The sequence below is a fragment of the Anomaloglossus baeobatrachus genome, chromosome 12 (genome assembly GCF_048569485.1).
Source record: "Anomaloglossus baeobatrachus isolate aAnoBae1 chromosome 12, aAnoBae1.hap1, whole genome shotgun sequence".
NCBI lineage: Eukaryota > Metazoa > Chordata > Amphibia > Anura > Aromobatidae > Anomaloglossus > Anomaloglossus baeobatrachus.
In genome coordinates, this window is record NC_134364.1 from 129,843,398 (window position 1) to 129,867,128 (window position 23,731).

At 51.9% G+C, this 23,731-nt stretch overlaps 1 protein-coding gene across 3 annotated transcripts; it reads left to right on the forward strand.

Moving 5' to 3' along the window:
* Positions 1-1,695: 1,695 nt before the first annotated feature.
* On the forward strand, positions 1,696-23,709 carry POGZ (pogo transposable element derived with ZNF domain). 3 transcript variants are annotated; one of them, XM_075330964.1, is made up of 20 exons: positions 1,696-1,841; positions 4,603-4,648; positions 16,520-16,645; positions 17,023-17,178; positions 17,251-17,426; positions 17,514-17,631; positions 17,712-18,017; positions 18,187-18,390; positions 18,471-18,580; positions 18,670-18,962; positions 19,040-19,194; positions 19,314-19,414; positions 19,490-19,636; positions 19,762-19,893; positions 19,971-20,110; positions 20,598-20,738; positions 20,839-20,898; positions 20,972-21,087; positions 21,170-21,194; positions 21,288-23,709. In XM_075330964.1, exons 3-20 carry the CDS (start codon positions 16,525-16,527, stop codon positions 22,828-22,830), a joined length of 4,044 nt encoding a protein of 1,347 aa, XP_075187079.1. In that variant the 5' UTR covers positions 1,696-1,841; positions 4,603-4,648; positions 16,520-16,524; the 3' UTR covers positions 22,831-23,709. The 3 variants fall into 3 exon arrangements, with proteins under 3 accessions (XP_075187079.1, XP_075187081.1, XP_075187080.1); XM_075330966.1 differs by having other exon boundaries at positions 18,474-18,580; XM_075330965.1 differs by having other exon boundaries at positions 17,715-18,017.
* The last annotated feature ends 22 nt before the right edge of the window (positions 23,710-23,731 follow it).

The following is a 23,731-nucleotide window of genomic DNA, read 5'->3' on the forward strand; positions in this document are numbered from 1 at the left end:
AGATTTAGTGGTATAAGGCCTAATTCTGTAAGATCTACTGGTATAAGGCCTAATTCTACGTACTGGTAAAATGGCCTAATTCTGTAAGATTTAGTGGTATAAGTCCTAATTCTATGTAGTGGTATAAGGCCTAATTCTTGTAAATCTAGTGATATAAGGCCTACATTCTGTATTTGTATAAGGCCTAGTTCTGTAATATCTAATATTATGAGGCCTACTTCTGTAAGACCTAGCGGTGTAAGGCCTAATTCTGTAAGATTTTGGTATAAAAGGCCTAATTCTGCAAGACCTAGTGATATCAGGCCTAATTCTACAAGTTGTGTAAGGCTTAATTCTGTAGGATTTAGTGGTATAAGGTTTAATTTTGTAAGATTTAGCGATATAAGGCCTAATTTTATAAGATCTAGTGCTATCGGGCCTAATTCTGAAAAAGATCTAGTGGTATAAGGCTAAAGTATCTAAGATCTAGTTGTATGAGGCCGAATTATGTAAGATCTAGTGCTAGCAGGCCGAATTTTGTGAGGTTTTGTGCTATCGGACCTAATTTTATGTAGTGGTATCAGGCCTAGTACTGTAAGATCTAGTCTTAGAAGGCCTAATTCTGTTAGTATAAGGCCTTGTTGAGTAAAGCCTTGGGCTTGGTGGTATAAGGCTTTTTGGTGATATACGGCTCCTGTGTTGGGTGGGTCACGCTTCTCTGCCCGGCAGTAACATTACTCCACCTCCTACTCTTACACCTAAGATATAGACATGACTCTACACGTACACGCCCGGCTCGCCTCAGCTGTCGTCTCACGTGGCAGACATTTTGTTCTGTGTACTTCACACGGATGCCGGTTCGTCTCAGCCGCTGCGTCATGTGGCAGACATATTGTTCACATGGACGCTGACTCGTCTCAGCTACCATCTCACATGGCGGACATTTTGTTCTGTGTATTTCACGCGGACGCCGGCTCGTCTCATCTGCCATCTCACGTGGCGGACATTTTGTTCTGTGTACTTCACACGGATGCCGGTTCGTCTCAGCCGCTGCGTCATGTGGCAGACATATTGTTCACATGGACGCTGACTCATCTCAGCTGCCATCTCACGTGGCGGACATTTTGTTCTGTGTATTTCACGCGGACGCCGGCTCGTCTCAGCTGCCATCTCACGTGGCGGACATCTTGTTCTGTGTATTTCACGCGGACGCCGGCTCGTCTCATCTGCCATCTCACGTGGCGGACATTTTGTTCTGTGTATTTCTCCAGTTAGGAGCGCAGATGGTAACACGGGCTGTGGCGGCCATCTCAGATATTTACATAGCATCAAGATGGCCGCCACATCTGAGCACACAGTGCGGGGTGTGCTGACATTGTGGGGCATCCCACATAGGATGGTTAATAGTGCAGTGAGCCCTGGGGTGGGGTCACTTATGGGGCACCACACACTGGCCATGGTAGCTGGGCCCCTGCTCACTGTGGAGGGCAGGGCCAGCAGCTTCCTGTCAGGGTCATACAGCTGGGGTGTTGTGTGAGATTTGGCGGTTCAGCAGAGGGGGTATTATATTGCAGGCCCCTCCCTCTTTGGGGAGGAGGAACACATAATGCGCATGCGCAGTAGGCAAACCGCTGCGAGGGCGGGGCAAATGGCTGTGACGTCAATGCCCGCTCCAGTCTCTCCACCACTCAGCAAGCGTTGAGGAAATGACGCCACGATATCCATCCGCCGTGAGAGCGTTGTGTTCCTCCGCTCGCTCCTCTTTGTACGCAGTGCGCTTGGCGGCGGGTGTGAAGCGGCGGAGGAATCCCGGGGTGTGACCGGGCCTGCGACCGAGGAGAGGAATACCTGCCGAGGAAGAGGTGAGATGTGGAGCAGGTGCGGGGCGGCGGGCGCGGACAATGTGGGGAACGGCTGCGGGACCAAGCTGAGCCAGGCCGAGGGGTAGTCCTCCACTGCCGCCATGTTGCTTCGAGGGACTATTTTGCGAGGAGGAGCGTGTTTTGGTGGCCCTTAGAGGAGGTGAATGAGGGCCCCTGTGGGAAGAGCATCTTCTTGTAAGGACATATGCTGCAGCAGCACCTGAGGGGTGGACAGCGCCCCCAGCTGGGGGAAGGAGCAGAAAGAACAAAAGAGCAAGACCCCAGAGACTAAGAGTACTGTGTGTGCAGCGGGGGCCACATTACTTCATGGGTGACCCGGCGTGTGCAGCGGGGGCCACATTACTTCGTGCGTGACCCGGCGTGTGCAGCGTGGGCCACATTACTTCATGGGTGACCCGGCGTGTGCAGCGGGGGCCACATTACTTCATGGGTGACCCGGCGTGTGCAGCGGGGGCCACATTACTTCATGGGTGACCCGGCGTGTGCAGCGGGGGCCACATTACTTCATGGGTGACCCGGCGTGTGCAGCGGGGGCCACATTACTTCATGGGTGACCCGGCGTGTGCAGCGGGGGCCACATTACTTCATGCGTGACCCGGCGTGTGCAGCGTGGGCCACGTCACCTCGTGCGTGACCCGGCGTGGGCCACGTCACCTCGTGCGTGACCCGGCGTAGGCCACGTCACCTCGTGCGTGACCCGGCGTGGGCCACGTTACCTCGTGCGTGACCCGGCGTGTGCAGCGGGGGCCACGTTACCTCGTGCGTGACCCGGCGTGTGCAGCGGGGGCCACGTTACCTCGTGCGTGACCCGGCGGGGGCCACGTTACCTCGTGCGTGACCCGGTGTGGGCCATGTTACCTCGTGCGTGACCCGGCGTGGGCCACGTTACCTCGTGCGTGACCCGCGTGTGCAGTGTGGGCCACGTTACCTCGTGCGTGACCCGGTGTGGGCCATGTTACCTCGTGCGTGACCCGGTGTGGGCCATGTTACCTCGTGCGTGACCCGGCATGGGCCACGTTACCTCGTGCGTGACCCGGCGTGTGCAGTGTGGGCCACGTTACCTCGTGCGTGACCCGGCATGGGCAGCGTGGGCCACGTTACCTCGTGCGTGACCCGGCATGGGCAGCGTGGGCCACGTTACCTCGTGCGTGACCCGGCGTGGGCCACGTTACCTCGTGCGTGACCCGGCGTGGGCCACGTTACCTCGTGCGTGACCCGGCGTGGGCCACGTTACCTCGTGCGTGACCCGGCGTGGGCCACGTTACCTCGTGCGTGACCCGGCGTGGGCCACGTTACCTCGTGCGTGACCCGGCGTGGGCCACGTTACCTCGTGCGTGACCCGGCGTGGGCCACGTTACCTCGTGCGTGACCCGGCGTGGGCCACGTTACCTCGTGCGTGACCCGGCGTGGGCCACGTTACCTCGTGCGTGACCCGGCGTGGGCCACGTTACCTCGTGCGTGACCCGGCGTGGGCCACGTTACCTCGTGCGTGACCCGGCGTGGGCAGCGGGTGCCACGTTACCTCGTGCGTGACCCGGCGTGGGCAGCGGGGGCCACGTTACCTCGTGCGTGACCCGGCGTGTGGTCTGGTGAGTGCAGCCGGGGGCCATGTTACCTCATGTGGGACTCGGTGTGTGGTCTGGTGAGTGCAGCCGGGGGCCACGTTACCTGGTGCTTGCAGGTGTCTGCCCTCGTGGTGCATACAAATGAGGGCAGCGCTCAATAGCAGATTCCACGCAAAAAAATATAAAGGCCCCTGGCTACCCACGTTTTTGCTCTTTACTATGAATATATGCACGTGTCCATGCCACGAGATTCCTTATTTTTATTGGAATGTGCGCATTGTAGATTCAGACTTCCAATCTAGGAGGGAGCGAAGGTGGTAACGGGGAGTGAAGAGACACAAACAAGAAGAGGTGTTACACCCTATATACTCCCTGCTCCTCTGATGACCGCTGTACACTAAGCTTTTCTCCAAGTCATCACCTGGAATGGTTCGGATGAGCAGGTCCACTCGTCAGGCAGCTATTTGTAGGGTCACCGGCCTTCTGAAGGTGTTTGCAAACATCCTGCATGTTTTGCAGAGGACGTGTTGGCTTTTAGGTCCGTATCGATTTGAGCATAGTGCACAATTGTTCTAAGCCATAATATGGCAAGAAGCGATCAACCTAAGAGCAGCTACTACAGGCAGTTATTGTAAAATAAGGCCAGTCATCCGGAACCTTGCTAGAACCTTGCAGGTCAACTGCAGTCATGAAAACCATCACTAGCTATGAAGAAACCTGGCTGTCGGAGGACCGCCCCAGAAAAGGAAAACGGAGACTGTCCTCTGCTGCAGAGGATAAGATGATTAGGGTTATCAGCCCCAGAAACCACAAACGGACAGTTCCTGAGAGCAGCGCTCATAAATAATGTCCTGACATAAAGTAGCCGACACATCTTGGCATCCGGACGCCTTTGTGGTCAAAGAAGCCGCTGCTGAGGAGCACAAGAGACTAAACGGCGCGAGGACTGGACATCAGACGAGTGGAGATGCATCAATATTCTGGTTTGTGTTTCTTTTCTCGGTTTCCATTTGTGTCCTTCCCTTACTCCAGGTTTTGGTGCTCTGCTGACGCTACAATGTGCACAGACCGATAATAATAAGGACAATAATTGCCAGTCCTGTGTGTGTATATCTTGCAGATCACTTATAACTGGTTTCTTCTTTTTTGTTTTTTTTTTTTCTCTTTTTCTTTAGGTTTAGAGCAGATATTTGAAATCTTCAGGACACCCACAGACCGGAGGTAACGTAGGAGCGAGGACGTGATTGAGGGTCTCCAAGGGCACGATTCCAGAGGGAGGATAAAGAATATCCTTCTAGATATATATCCATCTTTATACAGTGGGTGCGGAAAGTATTCACACCCCTTTAAACTTTTCATTCCATGTTTCATTGCAGCCATTTGGTAAATTCAAAAAAGTTCAATATTTTTTCTCATTATTGTACACTCTGCCCACATTCCCCATCTTGACAGAGAAAAACAGACATGTAGAAATTTTTGCAAATTTTATAAAAAAGAAAAACTGAAATATCACATGGTCATAAGTATTCAGCCCCTTTGCTCAGTATTGAGCAAAAGCACCCGCCCTTTTGAGCTAGTACAGCCATGAGTCTTCTTTGGGATCCTGGATTTGGGGATCCTCGGCCATTCTTCCTTGCAGATCTTCTCCAGTTCCATCAGGTTGGATGGTGAACGTTGGTGGATGCCATTTTCCGTTCTCTCCGGAGATGCTTAATTGGGTTTAGGTCAGGGCTCTGGCTGGGCCGGTCAGGAATGGTCACAGAGTTGTTCTGAAGCCGCTCTATTGTTATTTTAGCTGTGTGCTTAGGGTCATTGTCTTGTTGGAAGGTGAACCTTTGGCCAAGTCTGAGCATCTGGAAGAGGTTTTCTTCCAGGACATCTCTGTGCTTGGCTAGATTCATCTTTCCTTCAATTGCAGCCAGTCTTCCTGTCCCTGCAGCTGAAAAACGCCCCCCCCCCCCCCTGGCATGATGCTGCCACCCCCATGTTTCACTGTGGGGATTGTTTTGGGCAGGTGATGAGCAATGCCCGGTTTTCTCCACACATACCTCTTAGAATTACCACCAAAAAGTCCTATCTTCATCTCATCAGACCAGAGAATCTTATTTCTCATAGTCTGGGAGTCCTTCATGTGTTTTTTTTTGTTTGTAAACTCTATGCGGCTTTTATATGTCTTGCACTGAGGAGAGGCTTCTGTCGGCCACTCTGCCATAAAGGCCCGACTGGTGGAGGCTGCAGTGATGGGAGAAATCTCCACAAAGTCACCTATCTCCCTCCTGCATCTCTGGAGCTCGGCCGCAGTGATCTTGGGGTTCTTCGTTACCTCTCTCACCAAGGCTCTTCTCCCACGATTGCTCAGTTTGGCTGGACGGCCGGGTCTAGGAAGAGTTCTGCTGGTCCCAAACTTCTTCCATTTAAGGATTAGGGAGGCCTCTGTGCTCTTAGGAACCTTGAGTACTGCAGAAATTCTTTTGTAACCTTGGCCAGATCTGTGTCTTGCCACAATTCTGTCTCTGAGCTCCTTGGGCAGTTCCTTTGACCTCATGATCCTCATTTGGTGTGACCTGCAGTGTGAGCTATGAGGTCTTATATAGACAGGTGTGCGCCTTTCCAAATCACGTCCTTCAGTTTAATTACACACAGCTGGACTCCAATGAAGGAGTAGAGCCATCTCAAGGAGGATCACAAGGAAATGGACAGCATGTGACTTACATATGAGTGCCTGAGCAAAGGGCCTGAATACTTATGACCACGTGTTATACTGAGCAAAGGGGCTGAATACTTATGACCATGTGATATTTCAGTTTTTCTTGTGTAAAAAAATTTGCAAAAATTTCTACATTTTTTTTTCTGTCAAGATGGGGGATGGGGACAGAGTGCACATTTAATGAGAATTTACCAAATGGCTTCAACGAAACAAAAAGTGAAAAATTTAAAGGGGTCGGAATACTTTCCGTACCCACTGTATATCCATTCAGATATATTGTATGTATGTAATATGTAAAGTGCTCAGCATTAAAGAGCACACCCCAATCAAAGTATACATTTCTGATTACTAAGAATTCACCCCAGGTTTGTCTAATTCTTCGTTACTGAGGTGTCCAGCAGACTGAGTGCCGTTTCTTTTCTGCGTTGGGCCGTTTCTTTTCTGCGTTGGGCCGTTTCTTTTCTGCGTTGGGCCGTTTCTTTTCTGCGTTGGGCCGTTTCTTTTCTGCGTTGGGCCGTTTCTTTTCTGCGTTGGGCCGTTTCTTTTCTGCGTTGGGCCGTTTCTTATTCCGCGTTGGGCCGTTTTGTATTCCGCGTTGGGCCGTTTTGTATTCCGCGTTGGGCCGTTTTGTATTCCGCGTTGGGCCGTTTTGTATTCTGCGTTGGGCCGTTTTGTATTCCGCGTTGGGCAATATATATTTTTTTTTTCCGCCATTTTCTTTTTTCAGCGTGGTGCCATTTTTCTTTGGTGGTTTGCCATTTCTCTTCTATGCGGTGCTATGAAATGGGGATGGGGTTTCTTTAACCTCTTAACGACACATGACGTACTGGGTACGTCATGGATCATTTCAGGTTAATTCGTGGCTGCTGCCACCGTCAGCGATCGCTGCATGTGTCAGCTGAGTTGAACAGCTGACATGTGCGGCTATCAAGCATGAGTGGATTCGCTACCCACTCGCGCCTGTTAGCGCTCTGTAAGGGGTTATCAAAATGTCACAGTGCGATGTAACACCGAGCTGCAGTAAGCATTCACTTACCCGGCGCCATCGGAAGTCACGTGATGTGATCACGTGGGTCCGATGGTAGCACAGGGTCATGTGATGACTCCTGTAGCGATCATGAGTCATTCCCCTTACAGCCAGCAGAGTGCAGTGTGTGAGGAGAGCTGCTGTTGTTCAGATCAAAGCGATGCTGCTCTGATCTACAGGAAAGAATAAGCGATCAGACTGCTGATACTTATAGTCCCTTATGTGGCCTAGTAAAAAAAAAAAAGTTTTAAAGGGAACCTGTCATCAGAAATTTTGCACTAAACCTGAAAGATTCCCCCTCTGCAGCTCCTGGGCTGCATTCTAGCAATCTTCCTGTTGTTTGTGCCTACTTTCTGACCAAAATAATGACTTTGTAAAGTGGTACCTTTTTTGTATTCAGATCTTGATAGTGGTACACTGGGGCGGGCTCTCTGGTGTCCGTTGGTCGGCCTCCCTGTCGCTTTAGGCCGTCCCACATCATGCAATTTCAAAGAGGTGACGTGAGGTAAGCTGGCCAGCGCTTGCGCAGAACGGTGGAGGCGGCGGTGATAGAGCGAGCGTGAGATTATGGGCAGGTACTTGCTGATGAAAATCATAGCGCCGCCCATAATCTCGAGGATGCGCAACACGTCACCAGCGGTCACACTGCACATTACAGTCCCACAAGAGTGGCACGGCGCATGCACGAGATTATGGCCGTCCATAATCTCGCGCATGCGCAACACGTCACCAGCGGTCACACTGTGCATACTGCAGTCCCGCGAGAGTGGCACGGCGCATGCGCGAGATTATGGCCGCCCATAATCTCGCGCATGCGCCGTGCCACTCTCACGGGACTGTGCAATGTGCACAGTGTGACCGCTGGTGACTTGTTGCGCATGCGCGAGATTATGGGCGGCGCTGTGACTTTCATCAGCAAGTACCCGCCCATAATCTCGTGGTCGCGCTTTCACTGCCGCCTCCACCGTTCTGCGCAAGCGCTGGCCAGCTTACCTCATGTCACCTCTTTGAAATTGCGCGATGGGGGACGGCCTAAAGCGACACGGTGGCAGACTAATGGACACCAGAGAGCCCGCCCCCGTGTACCATTATCAAGATCTGAATACAAAAAGGTACCACTTTACAAAGTCTTTATTTCTTCAGCGCTCTATTGGGAGACCCAGACGATTGGGGTATAGCTACTGCCCTCCGGAGGCCACACAAAGCACTACACTAAAAAGTGCAAGGCCCCTCCCCTTCTGGCTATACCCCCCCGTGGTATCACGGGTACTCCAGTTTTCAAGCTTTGTGCGAAGGAGGTCAGACATTCCATGCATAGCTCCACAGATTTTAGTCAGCAGTAGCTGCTGACTATTTCGGATGGAAGAAAAGAGGGCCCATATAGGGCCCCCAGCATGCTCCCTTCTCACCCGTAGATGGTGTTGTAAGGTTGAGGTACCTATTGCTGGTACAGGGGCTGGAGCCCCACATGCTGTTTTCCTTCCACATCCCCTTGTAGGGCTCTGTGGAAGTGGGATCCTGCCGGCCTCAAAGCTCTGACGCCGGGCTCCATCCACAGACCCATAGCACCTGGTGGATGCCGAGCAGGAGTACAATCAGGGACATGGCCCTGCATCATACAGGTACTCTGTGTCCCCGGCAGGCACAGACACACTCCGGGCTGGCTGGGTGTTGTAGTGCGCCGGGGACCGTAACGCTAGAGCTAGTGTTCCTACAGTTTAACTGGGGGACTTTTTTCTGTATTGTGGGAACGCAGCGCCGACCCCCGCTGGACCGGCGGCGCTGCTGTGACTTTTAGTTCGCCGGGGACACGCCGACCGCGCTTTTACGGCGGTGGCGTTTATAAATCGAGTCCCCGGCTTTTGCGGCCTAGGACGCCGGCAGCTCCGATTCGTTCCCGCCCCCACCCTGTCAATCAGGGTAGGGGAGAGACGCTGTTTCACGGCAGCGACGAGGGCTGGAGCCTGATTTACATGCTCCAGCCCTCTCACTAGGCACAGAGGGAAGCAGGCTTCCCGCTCTTAGCCAGGAACGCCCAGGGCCCGCCCCCCCTCCTCTCTCAGGACGCCGGCAGCCATTACATGCATGTCTGGCTGGAGGAAGGACGCAAGGCTCTGGGAGACCTGGACTAGGGGGCTTTGGAGATCACACACCCGCTCTTAAGCGGGCGGTAAGCGGCTTTTCAGCTGGCCCCTCTAGTGCCTCAGTGTGTATTAGTGTACTGTGTCACTGGACATATATATATATATATATTTCCTTATTGCTTGCACTGTGAGGTCGCTTCCTGGCTGTATACCCAGATCGCTCTGAGGAGGCAGCAACATGTCATCCACAAAACGCAAGGCTGCCAAGGCTAGGGCTGTGTACACTGCGTGTGCTGCATGTGGGGCTGCTCTACCAGCAGGCTCCAAGGACCCCCATTGTGTGCAATGCTCAGATCCGGTGCTGCTTCGCCAGCCGGAGTCAGGAGAGATAGTGACCCAGGCTGAGACGCCTGTAAGTCCTGCCCCGGTGTCAGGGACAGACTTTGCAGTTTTTGCTGATAATATGTCTGTGACTATGGCAAAAATCCTTGAAACTTTGCAATCCATGCCTGGGGCTCAGTCTATGGACACGGCGAGGTCTCTGTCCTCTAATCCCCCTCAGTTGGATTTAATCCAGACTGCAAGGGGGTCCCCGGCTTCACAGGCTGAGTATTTTGACTCAGATGATAGCCCCAGCCACCCTAAGCGGGCTCGCTGGGAAAGACCCTCAACGTCATCACACTGCTCAGGGTCTCAGCGCAATCAGTCGCTCTGTGATGCGTCTGATGAGAGTGATCAGGAGTCTTATCCTGGAACCCCTCTCAATCTGGATACCCCGGATGGGGACGCCATGGTAAACGAGCTTATCTCAGCCATCAATAGGCTGTTGGATATTTCTCCCCCAGCCCCTTCTGCAGAGGAGGCAGCTGCAGAGCAGGAGAAGTTTCGTTTTCTCTATCCCAAGCGTAAATTAAGTGCTTTCTTGGATCACTCTGACTTCAGAGAGTCAATCCAGAAACACGACGCTCATCCAGAAAGGCGTTTCTCTAAACGTTCTAAGGATACACGTTTTCCTTTCCCCCCTGATGTGGTCAAGCGCTGGACCCAGTGTCCTAAAGTTGACCCCCCGATTTCCAAACTTGCAGCTAGATCCATAGTTGCAGTGGAGGATGGCGCTTCACTTAAGGATGCCAATGACAGACAGATGGACCTCTGGTTAAAATCTGTCTATGAAGCTATCGGCGCGTCGTTTGCTCCAGCATTCGCAGCCGTATGGGCACTCCAAGCTATTTCAGCAGGGTTAGCAAAAGTGGATGCTATCTTACATCCAGCGGTGCCGCAAGTGGCGTCCCTTACCTCGCAGATGTCCGCGTTTGCGTCTTACGCTATCAATGCGGTACTAGAATCTACCAGCCGCACCTCAATGGCGTCCGCCAGTTCGGTAGTTTTGCGCAGAGCCTTGTGGTTAAAGGACTGGAAAGCAGATGCTGGTTCCAAAAAATGTTTAACCAGCCTGCCTTTATCTAGAGATAGACTGTTTGGCGAGCCATTGGCTGACATCATTAAACAGTCCAAGGGTAAAGACTCTTCTTTGCCCCAGCCCAGATCAAGCAAACCTCAGCAGAAAAAATGGCAGCAGAGGTTTCAGTCCTTTCGAGGTTCGGGCAAGACACAATTCTCCTCGTCCAAAGGGACTCAGAGGACGCAAAGAAGCTCAGATTCCTGGCGGGCTCACGCGCGCCCCAAGAAAGCAAATGGAGGAACCGCTTCCAAAGCGGCTACCTCATGACTTCCAGCTTCCCCCCTCCGCATCTCCGGTCGGGGGCAGGCTCTCCCGCTTTTCCGACATTTGGATGTCACAGGTCAAAGACCGGTGGGTGACAGACATTTTGTCTCGCGGGTACAGAATCGAGTTCAGTTCTCGTCCTCCAGCTCGGTTCTTCAGAACCTCACCACATCCAGACCGAGCAGATGCCCTGCTGCAGGCGGTGGACTCCCTAAGAGCGGAAGGAGTAGTGGTTCCTGTACCGCCTCAGGAACAAGGGAGAGGGTTTTACTCCAATCTCTTTGTGGTTCCAAAAAAGGACGGCTCGTTCCGTCCTGTTCTGGATCTAAAGCTGCTCAACAAACATGTGCACGCCAGGCGGTTCCGGATGGAAACCCTCCGCTCTGTCGTGGCCTCAATGTCTCAAGGAGACTTCCTTGCCTCAATAGACATCAAAGATGCTTATCTCCATGTGCCAATTGCTACAGAACATCAACGTTTTCTACGTTTTGTGATAGGAAACGAACATCTTCAGTTCGTAGCTCTGCCATTCGGTCTGGCGACAGCCCCACGGGTTTTCACCAAGGTCATGGCGGCAGTGGTAGCGGTCTTGCACTCTCAGGGACACTCGGTGATCCCTTACCTAGACGATCTACTTGTCAAGGCACCCTCTCAAGAGGCATGCCAACTCAGTCTACATGCTACACTGGAGACTCTACAGACGTTCGGATGGATCATCAACTTTCCAAAGTCGAATCTGTCTCCGACACAGTCACTAACGTATCTTGGCATGGAGTTCCATACTCGAGCAGCGAGAGTGAAGCTTCCGCTGAACAAGCAGCGGTCACTACAGACAGGGGTGCAATCCCTCCTTCAGGGCCAGTCGCACCCCTTACGGCGCCTCATGCACTTCCTCGGGAAGATGGTGGCAGCCATGGAAGCAGTTCCCTTTGCGCAGTTTCATCTGCGCCCACTTCAATGGGACATTCTCCGCCAATGGGACGGGAAGTCAACGTCCCTGGACAGGAAAGTCTCTCTTTCCCAGACGGCCAAGGACTCTCTACAATGGTGGCTCCTTCCCACCTCATTGTCTCAGGGAAGATCCTTCCTGCCCCCATCCTGGGCAGTGGTCACGACAGATGCGAGTCTGTCAGGGTGGGGAGCAGTGTTTCTCCACCACAGGGCTCAGGGGACGTGGACTCCGCAGGAGTCCACCCTTCAGATCAATGTTCTGGAAATCAGAGCAGTGTATCTTGCCCTACTAGCCTTCCAGCAGTGGCTGGAAGGAAGGCAGATCCGAATTCAGTCGGACAACTCCACAGCGGTGGCATACATCAACCACCAAGGGGGGACACGCAGTCGGCAAGCCTTCCAGGAAGTCCGGCGGATTCTGATGTGGGTGGAAGCCACGGCCTCCACCATATCCGCAGTTCACATCCCCGGCGTAGAAAACTGGGAAGCAGACTTCCTCAGTCGCCAGGGCATGGACGCAGGGGAATGGTCCCTTCACCCGGACGTGTTTCAGGAAATCTGTCGCCGATGGGGAGTGCCGGACGTCGACCTAATGGCGTCCCGGCACAACAACAAGGTTCCGGCATTCATGGCGAGGTTGCGCGATCAAAGAGCTCTGGCGGCAGACGCATTGGTTCAAGATTGGTCGCAGTTCCGGCTCCCATACGTCTTTCCACCTCTGGCACTCTTGCCCAGAGTGTTACGCAAGATCAGATCCGATTGCAGCCGCGTCATACTCGTCGCCCCAGACTGGCCGAGGAGATCGTGGTATCCGGATCTGTGGCATCTCACGGTCGGTCGACCGTGGTCACTGCCAGACCGACCAGACTTACTGTCCCAAGGGCCGTTTTTCCATCAGAATTCTGCGGCCCTGAACCTGACTGTGTGGCCATTGAGTCCTGGATCCTAGCGTCTGCAGGATTATCTCAAGGAGTCGTGGCCACAATGAGACAAGCTAGGAAGTCAACGTCTGCTAAGATCTATCACAGAACGTGGAAGATTTTCTTATCTTGGTGCTCTGCACAGAGAGTATCCCCTTGGCCATTTGCATTGCCCACCTTTCTTTCCTTCCTGCAATCGGGGTTGGAAAAGGGCTTGTCGCTCAGCTCCCTTAAAGGGCAAGTCTCGGCACTGTCGGTGTTTTTTCAGAAGCGTCTAGCACGTCTTCCTAAGGTGCGCACGTTCCTACAGGGGGTCTGTCATATTGTGCCCCCGTACAAGCGGCCGTTAGATCCATGGGATCTGAACAGAGTACTTGTTGCTCTGCAAAAGCCGCCCTTCGAGCCTCTAAAGGACGTTTCCTTTTCTCGCCTGTCACAGAAAGTGGCGTTTCTTGTCGCGATCACATCGCTTCGGCGAGTGTCTGAGCTGGCAGCTTTGTCATCCAAGGCTCCTTTCATGGTGTTCCACCAGGACAAGGTAGTGCTGCGCCCCATTCCGGAGTTTCTCCCTAAGGTCGTATCCTCGTTTCATCTTAATCAGGATATATCCTTGCCTTCCTTTTACCCTCATCCGGTTCACCGGTATGAAAAGGACTTACGTTTGCTAGATCTGGTGAGAGCACTCAGAATCTACATTTCCCGAACGGCGCCCATGCGCCGTTCCGATGCTCTTTTTGTCCTTGTCGCTGGTCCGCGCAAGGGATTGCAGGCTTCTAAAGCCACCCTGGCTCGATGGATCAAAGAACCAATTCTAGAGGCCTACCGCTCTGCGGGGCTTCCGGTTCCTTCAGGGCTAAAAGCCCACTCAACCAGAGCCGTGGGTGCGTCCTGGGCATTACGACACCAGGCTTCGGCTCAACAGGTGTGCCAGGCAGCAACCTGGTCCAGTCTGCACACTTTCACCAAGCATTATCAGGTGCATACCTATGCTTCGGCGGATGCCAGCTTAGGTAGAAGAGTCCTGCAGGCGGCAGTGACATCCCCGTAGGGGAGGGCTGTTTTTTTGCAGCTCTAACATGAGGTATTTCTTTACCCACCCAGGGACAGCTTTTGGACGTCCCAATCGTCTGGGTCTCCCAATAGAGCGCTGAAGAAGAAGGGAATTTTGTTACTTACCGTAAATTCCTTTTCTTCTAGCTCTTATTGGGAGACCCAGCACCCGCCCTGTTGTCCTTCGGGATTTTTTTGTGGTTTGCGGGTACACATGTTGTTCATGTTGAATGGTTTTTTCGGTTCTCCGATGTTTCTCGGAGTTAATTTGTTTAAACCAGTTATTGGCTTCCTCCTTCTTGCTTTGGCACTAAAACTGGAGTACCCGTGATACCACGGGGGGGTATAGCCAGAAGGGGAGGGGCCTTGCACTTTTTAGTGTAGTGCTTTGTGTGGCCTCCGGAGGGCAGTAGCTATACCCCAATCGTCTGGGTCTCCCAATAAGAGCTAGAAGAAAAGGAATTTACGGTAAGTAACAAAATTCCCTTCTTTGGTCAGAAAGGGGGCACAAGAACAACAGGAACATTGCTAGAATGCAGCCCAGGCGCTGCAGAGGGGGAATCTTTTAGGTTTAGTGCAAAATTTCTGATGACAGGTTCCCTTTAAATAATTAAAAAAAAAAACTTAACCCCTTAACGACCGCAGGCAGTAATTTTACGTCCTAGCGGTCATAATGTTACTGCCCGCGGTCTGCTGGCGGCAGCATGCCGCGATCGGCGCACATCTCAGCTGATTTTCACAGCTGAGATGTGTGCCTGCTAGGCACGAGCAGAATAGTTATCTGCTCGTGCCATTTAACCCCTTAAATGGCGCTGTCAATATGTGACAGCCCCATTATAAGCGCGATCGCAGTAAACTTTTACTTACCGCCCGATACCGGAAGTCACGTGACATGATAACGTGACTTTCGGTAGTTGTCATGGTAGCACAGGGTCATGTGATGACTCCTGTACTACACATGAATTGCTTTCACTTTCACTTGGCCCGCAGCCCAGTGAAAAAGAAAGTGAGCATATCTGCTGTTTACAGCCTTGTAGCTGTGATCAGCAGATAGTGCAGAGCGATCGGATTGCTGATCGCTATAGCCCCCTAGGGGGACTAGTAAAATAAAAAAAAGTTAATTTTTTTTTAAAAAAAAATTAAAAAAAACAAACCTAGAAGTTTTAAATCACCCCCCATTCGCCCCATTGAAAATTAAAGAGTTAAAAAAATAAAAAATATACACACATTTGGTATCGCCGCGTTCAAAAACGCCCAATCTATAGCAAAATATAAAATCAATTAATCTGATCAGTAAACGGCGTAGCGGCAAAAAAATTCCAACCGCCAAAATGATGTTTTTTTTGTCGCTACAACTTTTGCGCAAAATGCAATAACAGGCGATCAAAACGTAGCATCTGCGCAAAAATGGTACCGCTAAAAAGTCAGCTCGAGAAGAAAAAATAAGCCGTCACTGAGCCATAGATCCCGAAAAATGAGAACGCTACGGGTCATGGCGTAAATATGGCGTAAAATGTGCGCCACTTTTTTCAAACAAACTTCCGATTTTTTTTTTTTTTTTTTCTTTACCCCTTATATAAAAGTAAACCTATACATGTTTGGTGTCTACGAACTTGCACTGACCTGAGGCATCGCACCCACACATCAGTTGTACCACATAGTGAACACAGTGAATAAAATATCTCAAAAACAATAGTGCTATTGCACTTTTTTTGCAATTTTTCTGCATTTGGAATTTTTTTTGCCATTTTCCAGTACACTACATGGTAAAACTTATGATTTCATTTAAAAGTTCAGCTCGTTCCGCAAAAAAAAGAGCCCTGTCATGACCATATTGACTGAAAAATAAAAAAAGTTATGTCTCTCAGAAAAAGAATGGCGGAAAAAAAAAACGGAACGCAAAAAAAATCGGCCGGTCGTGAAGGGGTTAAAGTTCAAATCACACCCATTCGCCCCATTGAAAAATTAAAAGGGTTAAAAAAAATACACATTTGGTATCGCCGCGTTCAGAAATGCCCGATGTATCAAAATATAAAATCAATTATTCCGACCAGTAAATGGCGTAGCGTCAAAAAAAATCCAAACGCCAAAATTCTGTTTTTTAATCGCTGCGAAATGCAATAACAAGTGATCAAAACATAGCATCTGCGCAAAAATGGTAACATTAAAAACATCAGCTCAAGACGCAAAAAATAAGCCGTCACTGAGCCATACCATATAGTGAACACGGTGAATAAACTATCCCAAAAACAATCATGCAATTGCACTTTTGCCATTTTCCAGTACACCATATGGTGAAACTCATGGTTTAATTTATAAGTAGAACTCGTCCCGCAATAATCAAGCCCTGATATGGTAAGATTGACGGAAAAATAAAAAAGTTACGGCTCTCGGAAGAAGGGGAGCAAAATACGGAAAATCGCCTGGGGATGAAGGAGTTAAGTATCAACCTTTTTTAAAGTCAATTGATTAATGAATAATTAAGCTTCCCGGTGGGTGAATTTTTGTTGCTCAGAATTTTGTGCCATAAACTCTGCACATACTTCCATGCCATGTCTCTTAATCCTGGGACTTGTAGTTCCTGTTCTCTTTGCTCCCTGTCGTAGTTGATATCTGGTGTCTTGCAGGAGCCATGGACACGGATCTGTTCATGGAGTGTGAGGAGGAGGAGCTGGAGCCGTGGCAGAAGATCAGCGACGTGATTGAGGACTCTGTGGTGGAGGACTACAGCTACTTGGATAAAGCCAACACCGGTAACCACATGCTCCAGGGTCTGTGGGGTTTATATTGGTGGGAGTCCAGGAGCAGACCCCCATTAGCACTAAAACATAAGGGCTGAAACGCTCAGTAGGCGTCTGGCCGAAATGACGAGGACCCCTGTACGCTAATTTTACCACTATGTGGGGGTCTCGGATGCCAGACCCCCATAGGACATGACATTTGAAATGTGTGACGCTGATCCGTGCAGATGGGCTGTGCGTTGTGGTAAATGAGGGGGCACCAGCAGTTAGAGGGTCAGCACTGCTTTCCATGTCATGCCCTATGGTGTTTACTGGCTCCATAGAATGTGTGAGAATTCAGGGGCCTCGTTGTGATTGCGCCTCTGATCAGCGCCTTCTTGTCACATCAGTCTCCATCAACCTTCAACCGGCCACAGTCTCCCTTCCAGTCGTGCACCAGACCCTGGGCAGTCACTACACGACCGCCACCACCGTGACCAACACCCTCAGCCAGAACAGTGACCCCACGAAGAAGACCGTGGTCACGCTGATCACAAATAACAGCGGTAAGTGTCGGTGCTCCTCGCCTAGATTGTCGCCCTGTAGTAGCCGCCCGCTAATCTGTCTTCCTGCCCCAGGTACAGCACCTCTTGTACAGCAGAGCCCTCAGCCGCTCATACTGACTCAGAACGCCGCTCAGGGCCTGGGCACAATGGTTACTCAGCCTATGCTTCGTCCCATGCAAGTGATGCAGAATGCCAACCATGCCAGCAACAACTCCATGGCAGCGCAGCCCATCTTCATAACTGCGCAGGTATGAGGACAGGGCCGAGCTCGGAGACTTGGTTCAGTACATCATTCCTTCTATTGTTTCACATCAAAATCACTTTATCCCATATAGGGCTTTCCTGTCCGAAACGTCAGGCCGGTTCAAAACACTGTGAATGCCATGAATCAGGTGGGCATTGTGCTGAATGTCCAGCAAGGCCAGACAGTTAGGCCCATCACCATCGTACCTGGTAGGTCCGATCTCTGCTATGTCCCCAGTATCTGTTGTGGGTGGCCCTGTGCATCCTGACTCCTCTCTGCCTCTCTCCAGCAGCGGGCACACAGTTCATGAAGCCGGCAGTAGGCGTTCCACAAGTGTTTTCTCAGGTGACTCAGGTCCGGCCAACGACCACTGTCCCGGTGCGTCCTGCCACCAACACCTTCACCACAGTCATCCCTGCCACCCTGACCATTCGCAGCACGGTGCCACAGAATCAGGCGAACAAACCCATCTCCAGCACCTCCACCACAACTGCGCCCAGCCAGCAGCCTCTCCGACAAATCACCATGCAGCAGCCAACCCAGGCGCTGGCCATCTCCCAGAACCAGAACAATCCCAACGCCAACCCCAAGCTGGGTGAGTATGTGATGGTACTAACGGTAACAGTGGAGACCCTTTTCCCACACAAGTCCTTACTATCTGCCACCCGGCCTTTTGCCCATGTCTTATTAGTCAGTCCCTTCCACTCTCTCACCTCCTCAGTCCTCTGATGGGGAACGCCACTCTTCATCTTTCTGCCTTGCAGTGAATATTTCCAGCCTGGTGACTGTGAAGCGGCCTGGAGAACCCACAGACATTGTGAAGTTTGTGAACGCAGTCAGCGGTAGTCAGACCACCACGCAGAACTCCACGCAGCTCATCCTCTCCAGCAGCATCGGCAACAACGGCACAAGCCCAAGCGTGGGCACCTTACAGAGGGGCGTTCAGCTGGAGTCTCTTGGACTGAAAGGTATCACTTTGAGCTGGGTCACACAGGAAGGTTGTACGTATCTATACGTAGTCAGTAATGTCTGCCCCTACACCTTCCAGCAGCTGCACCTGCCGGAGCCCAGATGGAGAACCCTGACCCTTCCAGGAAGTACTGCCCGAGATGTCAAACGCCATTTCGGGTGTTGGAAGCTCTGCGGGGCCACATGTGTGTAAGTGTCAGTCACGTGATGGTTGGCATCGCTGGGTGGGTGGTGGTGGGGGACATTCGCTTATTGTTTCTCTCTCTTTCTCCATGTAGTACTGCTGTCCTGACCTTGTGGACTTCTCCAAAAAGGGGAAGTCTGATTCTGAGCAGCCCAAACAGCCAAGCCCAGAGAAGTCTGCAAGTGTGCCCAGTGGCCCGGTGCCCCCAACTGCTAAGTCCCAGGATTCCGCAGCAGAGGACGCCTTGCAGGGGAAGCTCATCATGCTGGTAGACGACTTCTATTATGGCCGAGATGTTGGTCAGACGTACCAGATGCAAGGGGTTCCTAAAATTGCCACCACATTCCGCTGTATGCACTGCTCCAAGCGCCTGAAGAACAACATCAGGTGGGTACAGTAATGAAGCCATGCCCCCGGCTGCCTCTGGATGTGTCATAACTCTGAACCCTTCGGGTGTCTTCCAGGTTCATGAATCATATGCGGCACCATGTGGAGCTGGACCAGCAGAACGGGGAGGTGGACGGGCACACCACGTGCCAGCACTGCTACCGACAGTTCTCCACCCCATTCCAGTTACAGTGTCACCTGGAAAACGTGCACAGCTCCTACGAGTCCACGAGTGAGTACCGGATAGTGCTCCAGTGTCACGTCTGGACAGTGTGTGATGTATGGTGGGCCCAGTAGGGTCGCTACCTTTCTGGTTGGCATTGGTGTAAGTTATTGCATCTTTGTCTGCAGCAAAGTGTAAGATTTGTGAATGGGCGTTTGACAGTGAGCCACTCTTCCTGCAACACATGAAAGACACCCACAAGCCAGGGGAGATGCCCTATGTGTGCCAGGTAAGTACAGTGCTGGAGTGTGTGCACGCCCAGATGCCAGGCTGCGCCTTCGTGTGACCACACCTTCTCTTCCAGGTTTGTTCTTACCGCTCCTCCATCTACTCAGAGGTGGACACTCATTTCCGGCTGAACCACGAGGACACGCGGCACCTGCTCTGCGTCTATTGCCTGAAGGTGTTTAAAAATGGCAACGCCTTCCAGCAGCACTTCATGCGGCACCAGGTAAGGCGGGGGTTCTGTGCCGCACATCACAACTGCTGTGCCTCTGTCTGTGTCTGCTGGGACTTACAATGTCAGCTTTATTTGTTTTATGCGATGGTCTTTTCTCTCCACCTTCGGACATGAAGAAAAGCGTCTACCACTGCAATAAATGCCGTCTGCAGTTTTTGTTTGCAAAAGACAAGATCGAACACAAGTTACAGCACCACAAAACCTTCCGTAAACCTCGTCAGCTGGAGGGACTGAAGCCGGGCACCAAGGTGAGCGCATGAACTGCACGTGGCCTGTAGGGCCCGGGCAATCGGTCAGCTCTTAAAGTGTAAATCCTCTTCCACAGGTCACCATCCGGGCCTCGCGGGCACCTTCACGGGCTCTCCCAATGTCTTCGGACGCCCCCACACTTCCTCTGCCAGACATTACTTCCTGCACTCTTGTCCAACCAGCTGAACCAGTGGAAATTGAAGATTACACACACCGGTCAGTCATGACACGACGCACCCATAAGCCTGGACTTTCTCCTCAGATGCGATCATTACTCTGTTCTGTGGTATATTCTGTGTAATGATCCATGGGGGTCTAATGCTGAGGCTGAATGATATGGGGAGGCGTGTGGCCGGGCCTTCCCTGCGCCCGGGGAGGCGTGTGGCCGGGCCTTCCCTGCGCCCGGGGAGGCGTGTGGCCGGGCCTTCCCTGCGCCCGGGGAGGCGTGTGGCCGGGCCTTCCCTGCGCCCGGGGAGGCGTGTGGCCGGGCCTTCCCTGCGCCCGGGGAGGCGTGTGGCCGGGCCTTCCCTGCGCCCGGGGAGGCGTGTGGCCGTGGGATCCCAGCGCCGTTTGTGGCCGGGCATTCAAACACCCATGGATCACTGGGCTAGTATGTGGCATTCCCCAGCCTTAATGTTTTCTGGCGGCTGATTCCTGACACCACATGATGGCTAACGTTCTGTTTCTTCGATGTTGGTTTCAGGGTCACTATAGGAAAGCAGTCGTGCCTGGAGTGCCGCTTTGACATTACTGAGTTCCACAATCACTTCCCCACCTACGTGCACTGTTCTCTCTGCCGCTACAGTACCTGCTGCTCCCGAGCCTACGCCAACCACATGATCAAGTGAGTGGGTGATGTTGCCTATGAGACCTATGTTGTCCTGTGCTGTCACCTGCAGCCTATAGGTGTGCGATAACCTGACTTATTGTCTGTAATTCTTCAGCAACCACGTCCCACGGAAGAGTCCGAAGTACCGGTCTCTGTTCAGGACCTGCCTGCCCAGGTGAGTGTTGTGCTGGCGGAACCGCCCTGCTGGCACTGACAGTCTGATGGCTGACTATGACTCTCCTCTGCAGCGACGAGATGGTGCTCACCTGCTTCTTCTGCCCTTTTGTCACGCGAATTGGAGATGCCATGGCTAAACATCTGGCTTTCAACCCAACTCACTGCCACACGTCTGTGTTGTGCACAAGTAAGTACTCTCCTCCTCCGTCGCCGCCGCCGCCGCCAGGAGGCCACCCAACAGTAGTAACATCACTATTTTGTCTCCACAGGTTCTACCTCTCCAGACCTTTCCTGGTGAGTGGATATACCTTACTTAACCAGACTAGTGTACCAGTATATCTCCTGTCTGACCTCTCCTTATTCATATGACTTTTTCCCCTACTGCAGGGTGTTGGCACCTCGAAAGAAATTGAGTGATAGGACCAGTCCACAGTTAATAGAGGAAAGTAAGGTAAAGGACAACCAGGAATGGAAATTATCACCCGTGTCTGATACCCCCAGCCTTGAAGAGAAGGAGCAGAGAATCGATGTGGATGAGGTGGAGGACGGCGAAGTAGAGGAGAATGAGCTTGAGGACGGTGAGGTGGAAGAGGGTGAGGTGGAAGAGGGTGAGGCTCCTGCAGACGAGGAGAGTCAGGAGGAGCTGAGTGTGAAGAAGCTTCGTGTGGTGCTCTTCGCCTTGTGCTGCGGTGTGCAACAAGCGTCTGAACACTTCTACAACTCTCCGAGACACATCGTCCACTGGCTGCAGAGGTTCCAGGATGATGTCCCAGACAACCTGGCCGAGGGGAAGTATCTGGGCACTGGAGCGGAGGAGAAGCTGGCCGAATGGGTGCTGATCCAGAGAGAACAGCAGCAGCCGGTCAATGAAGAGACTCTCTTCCAGAAGGTCACCAAAATTGGCCGTTCTCTGGAAGGAGGTTTCAAGATCTCCTATGAATGGGCTGTGAATTTCATGCTGCGGCACAATCTCAGCATACACGATAAAGTCGCCGTGGTGAACAGACTGCCCAATGAGATGGAGGACAACGCCCAGACCTTCATTGGATTTGTGCAGCGACAAATACTCAGCCAAGATCTCCCGCTCTCCATGATCGCAGCAGTTGATGAAATCTCACTATTTCTTGACCTGGACTTGCTAAACAGTGAAGAGCAGAAAGAGAGCGCGCTGAAGATGGTGGGGACAGGGGAGCCGTGGTGCGACATCGTGCTGACCATCCTGGCTGACGGCAGCCTCTTACCAACACTGGTGTGCTGTCGCGGCAGCTTCAAGACCATGACTCAAGTCCCCAATCTTGTCCGGCTAGAAACTCGAGAGAACGGCTTTACTGACGATGAAGTGATAGAGCTGTGGTCGTTCATTGTGTGGCAGAAACACGTGGACGGGCCGAACAACAAAGGTATGGCGGTATTGGACTGTCACCGATCTCACCTGTCAGACGAGGTCCTGGCACTGCTCAGCTCCACCAGCACGTTGCCGGCCATCGTCCCTGCCGGCTGCAGCGCAAAGATACAACCTCTGTACGTCTGTATCCGTAGAGCAATCACCAACTTCCTGCACAAGAAATGGAGAGAGCAGGTGGGACACATGAGACAGGAAAGCTGCACCTCAGAAACGCTGCTTCAGCTGGTGCTGCGCTGGCTGACAGAGGTCCTGGACGTGATCAGTGAGCACCCAGAACTGGTCCAGCAATCCTTCCTGGTGGCCAGTGTCCTGCCGGGAACTGACGGCACTGCCAACACAAGCAAGCGCAACGCAGAGATGCAAGAAGAGCTCATCGACCTGCTGGAAGGACAGCTGCATCTCAACCAGGACGAGGAGGACACTGATAGCCCTGAGGAATACGCTGACCCCGAGGTGCTGCACCAGCTCTTCGAGGCAGATAGTGACCCCGAATCATTCTATGGCTTCGAAGAGTCTGATCTATAAACCATGAGACTGATGCCATGTCCCCCCCTCCTCGTTAACCATTCCACTGCCTGTTCATATTCAGGACTTATGGCATTTAGTTTATCATGATCACTTCCCCAAGGGTAGGGGGGGACTGTGGTCCTCTTGGTCCAGCGATGCTACCTCTCCTGTAGAAGACGACCCCCAGGACATGTAGCGGGGGGGGACGACGACCAGGCGCTTCCCTTGTAGTTTGTTTTTCCATTGATGAGTTTTAGGCCCTCACCCGTATATTGTGTAAAGCACCCTCTAAGGATTGAGCAGGTTCCACCGGACGCTGGTCTCCTCCATTATGACTTCAGGAGCAGCGCTCCCCATTGTGCATTTGGTTTTTATTTAGATTTCTTTCATGTATTTTGCTCCCCTGGCGTTGGGATAGTTCTGGCCCAGTCACCAGTGGGCAGTAGGACGAGCGTGTACATTACTGGATCCATAGCTTGTATATAGTGAAATGCAGAATAAAGGCGGCACCAGACAATTCTGTGTTTTATTAGGTGAAGATGTGAATTTTTTTATATAATATATAAAGTGTTCTGGTTATTACACCCGCTGGTACCAAGCGAAATAAAGCATTTTATGTGAGTGCGCCTTGTACAGAGCCTTCATCCTCCACAGCCCGACGTGTCGCCACACTGACTGGTATTTTGTATTGTTGATTCATGTGCCCCCTATAATGTATGGATCCTGTGTTCTTTGCCCCATACTACAAGGGTGGCCATGGTGCGAGGAAAAAAACACTAGTGGATTATAGCAGTAGTGAGCTGCGGTGTAGACCTCCGCGAGGAGGAGCACGGGGGAGACTCAGGTTTTTAATGCTATTTTTTTTTTTAATTTCTAATAAAACTGTATAAACTTTAATTTGTCTGATTACTTGATTGAC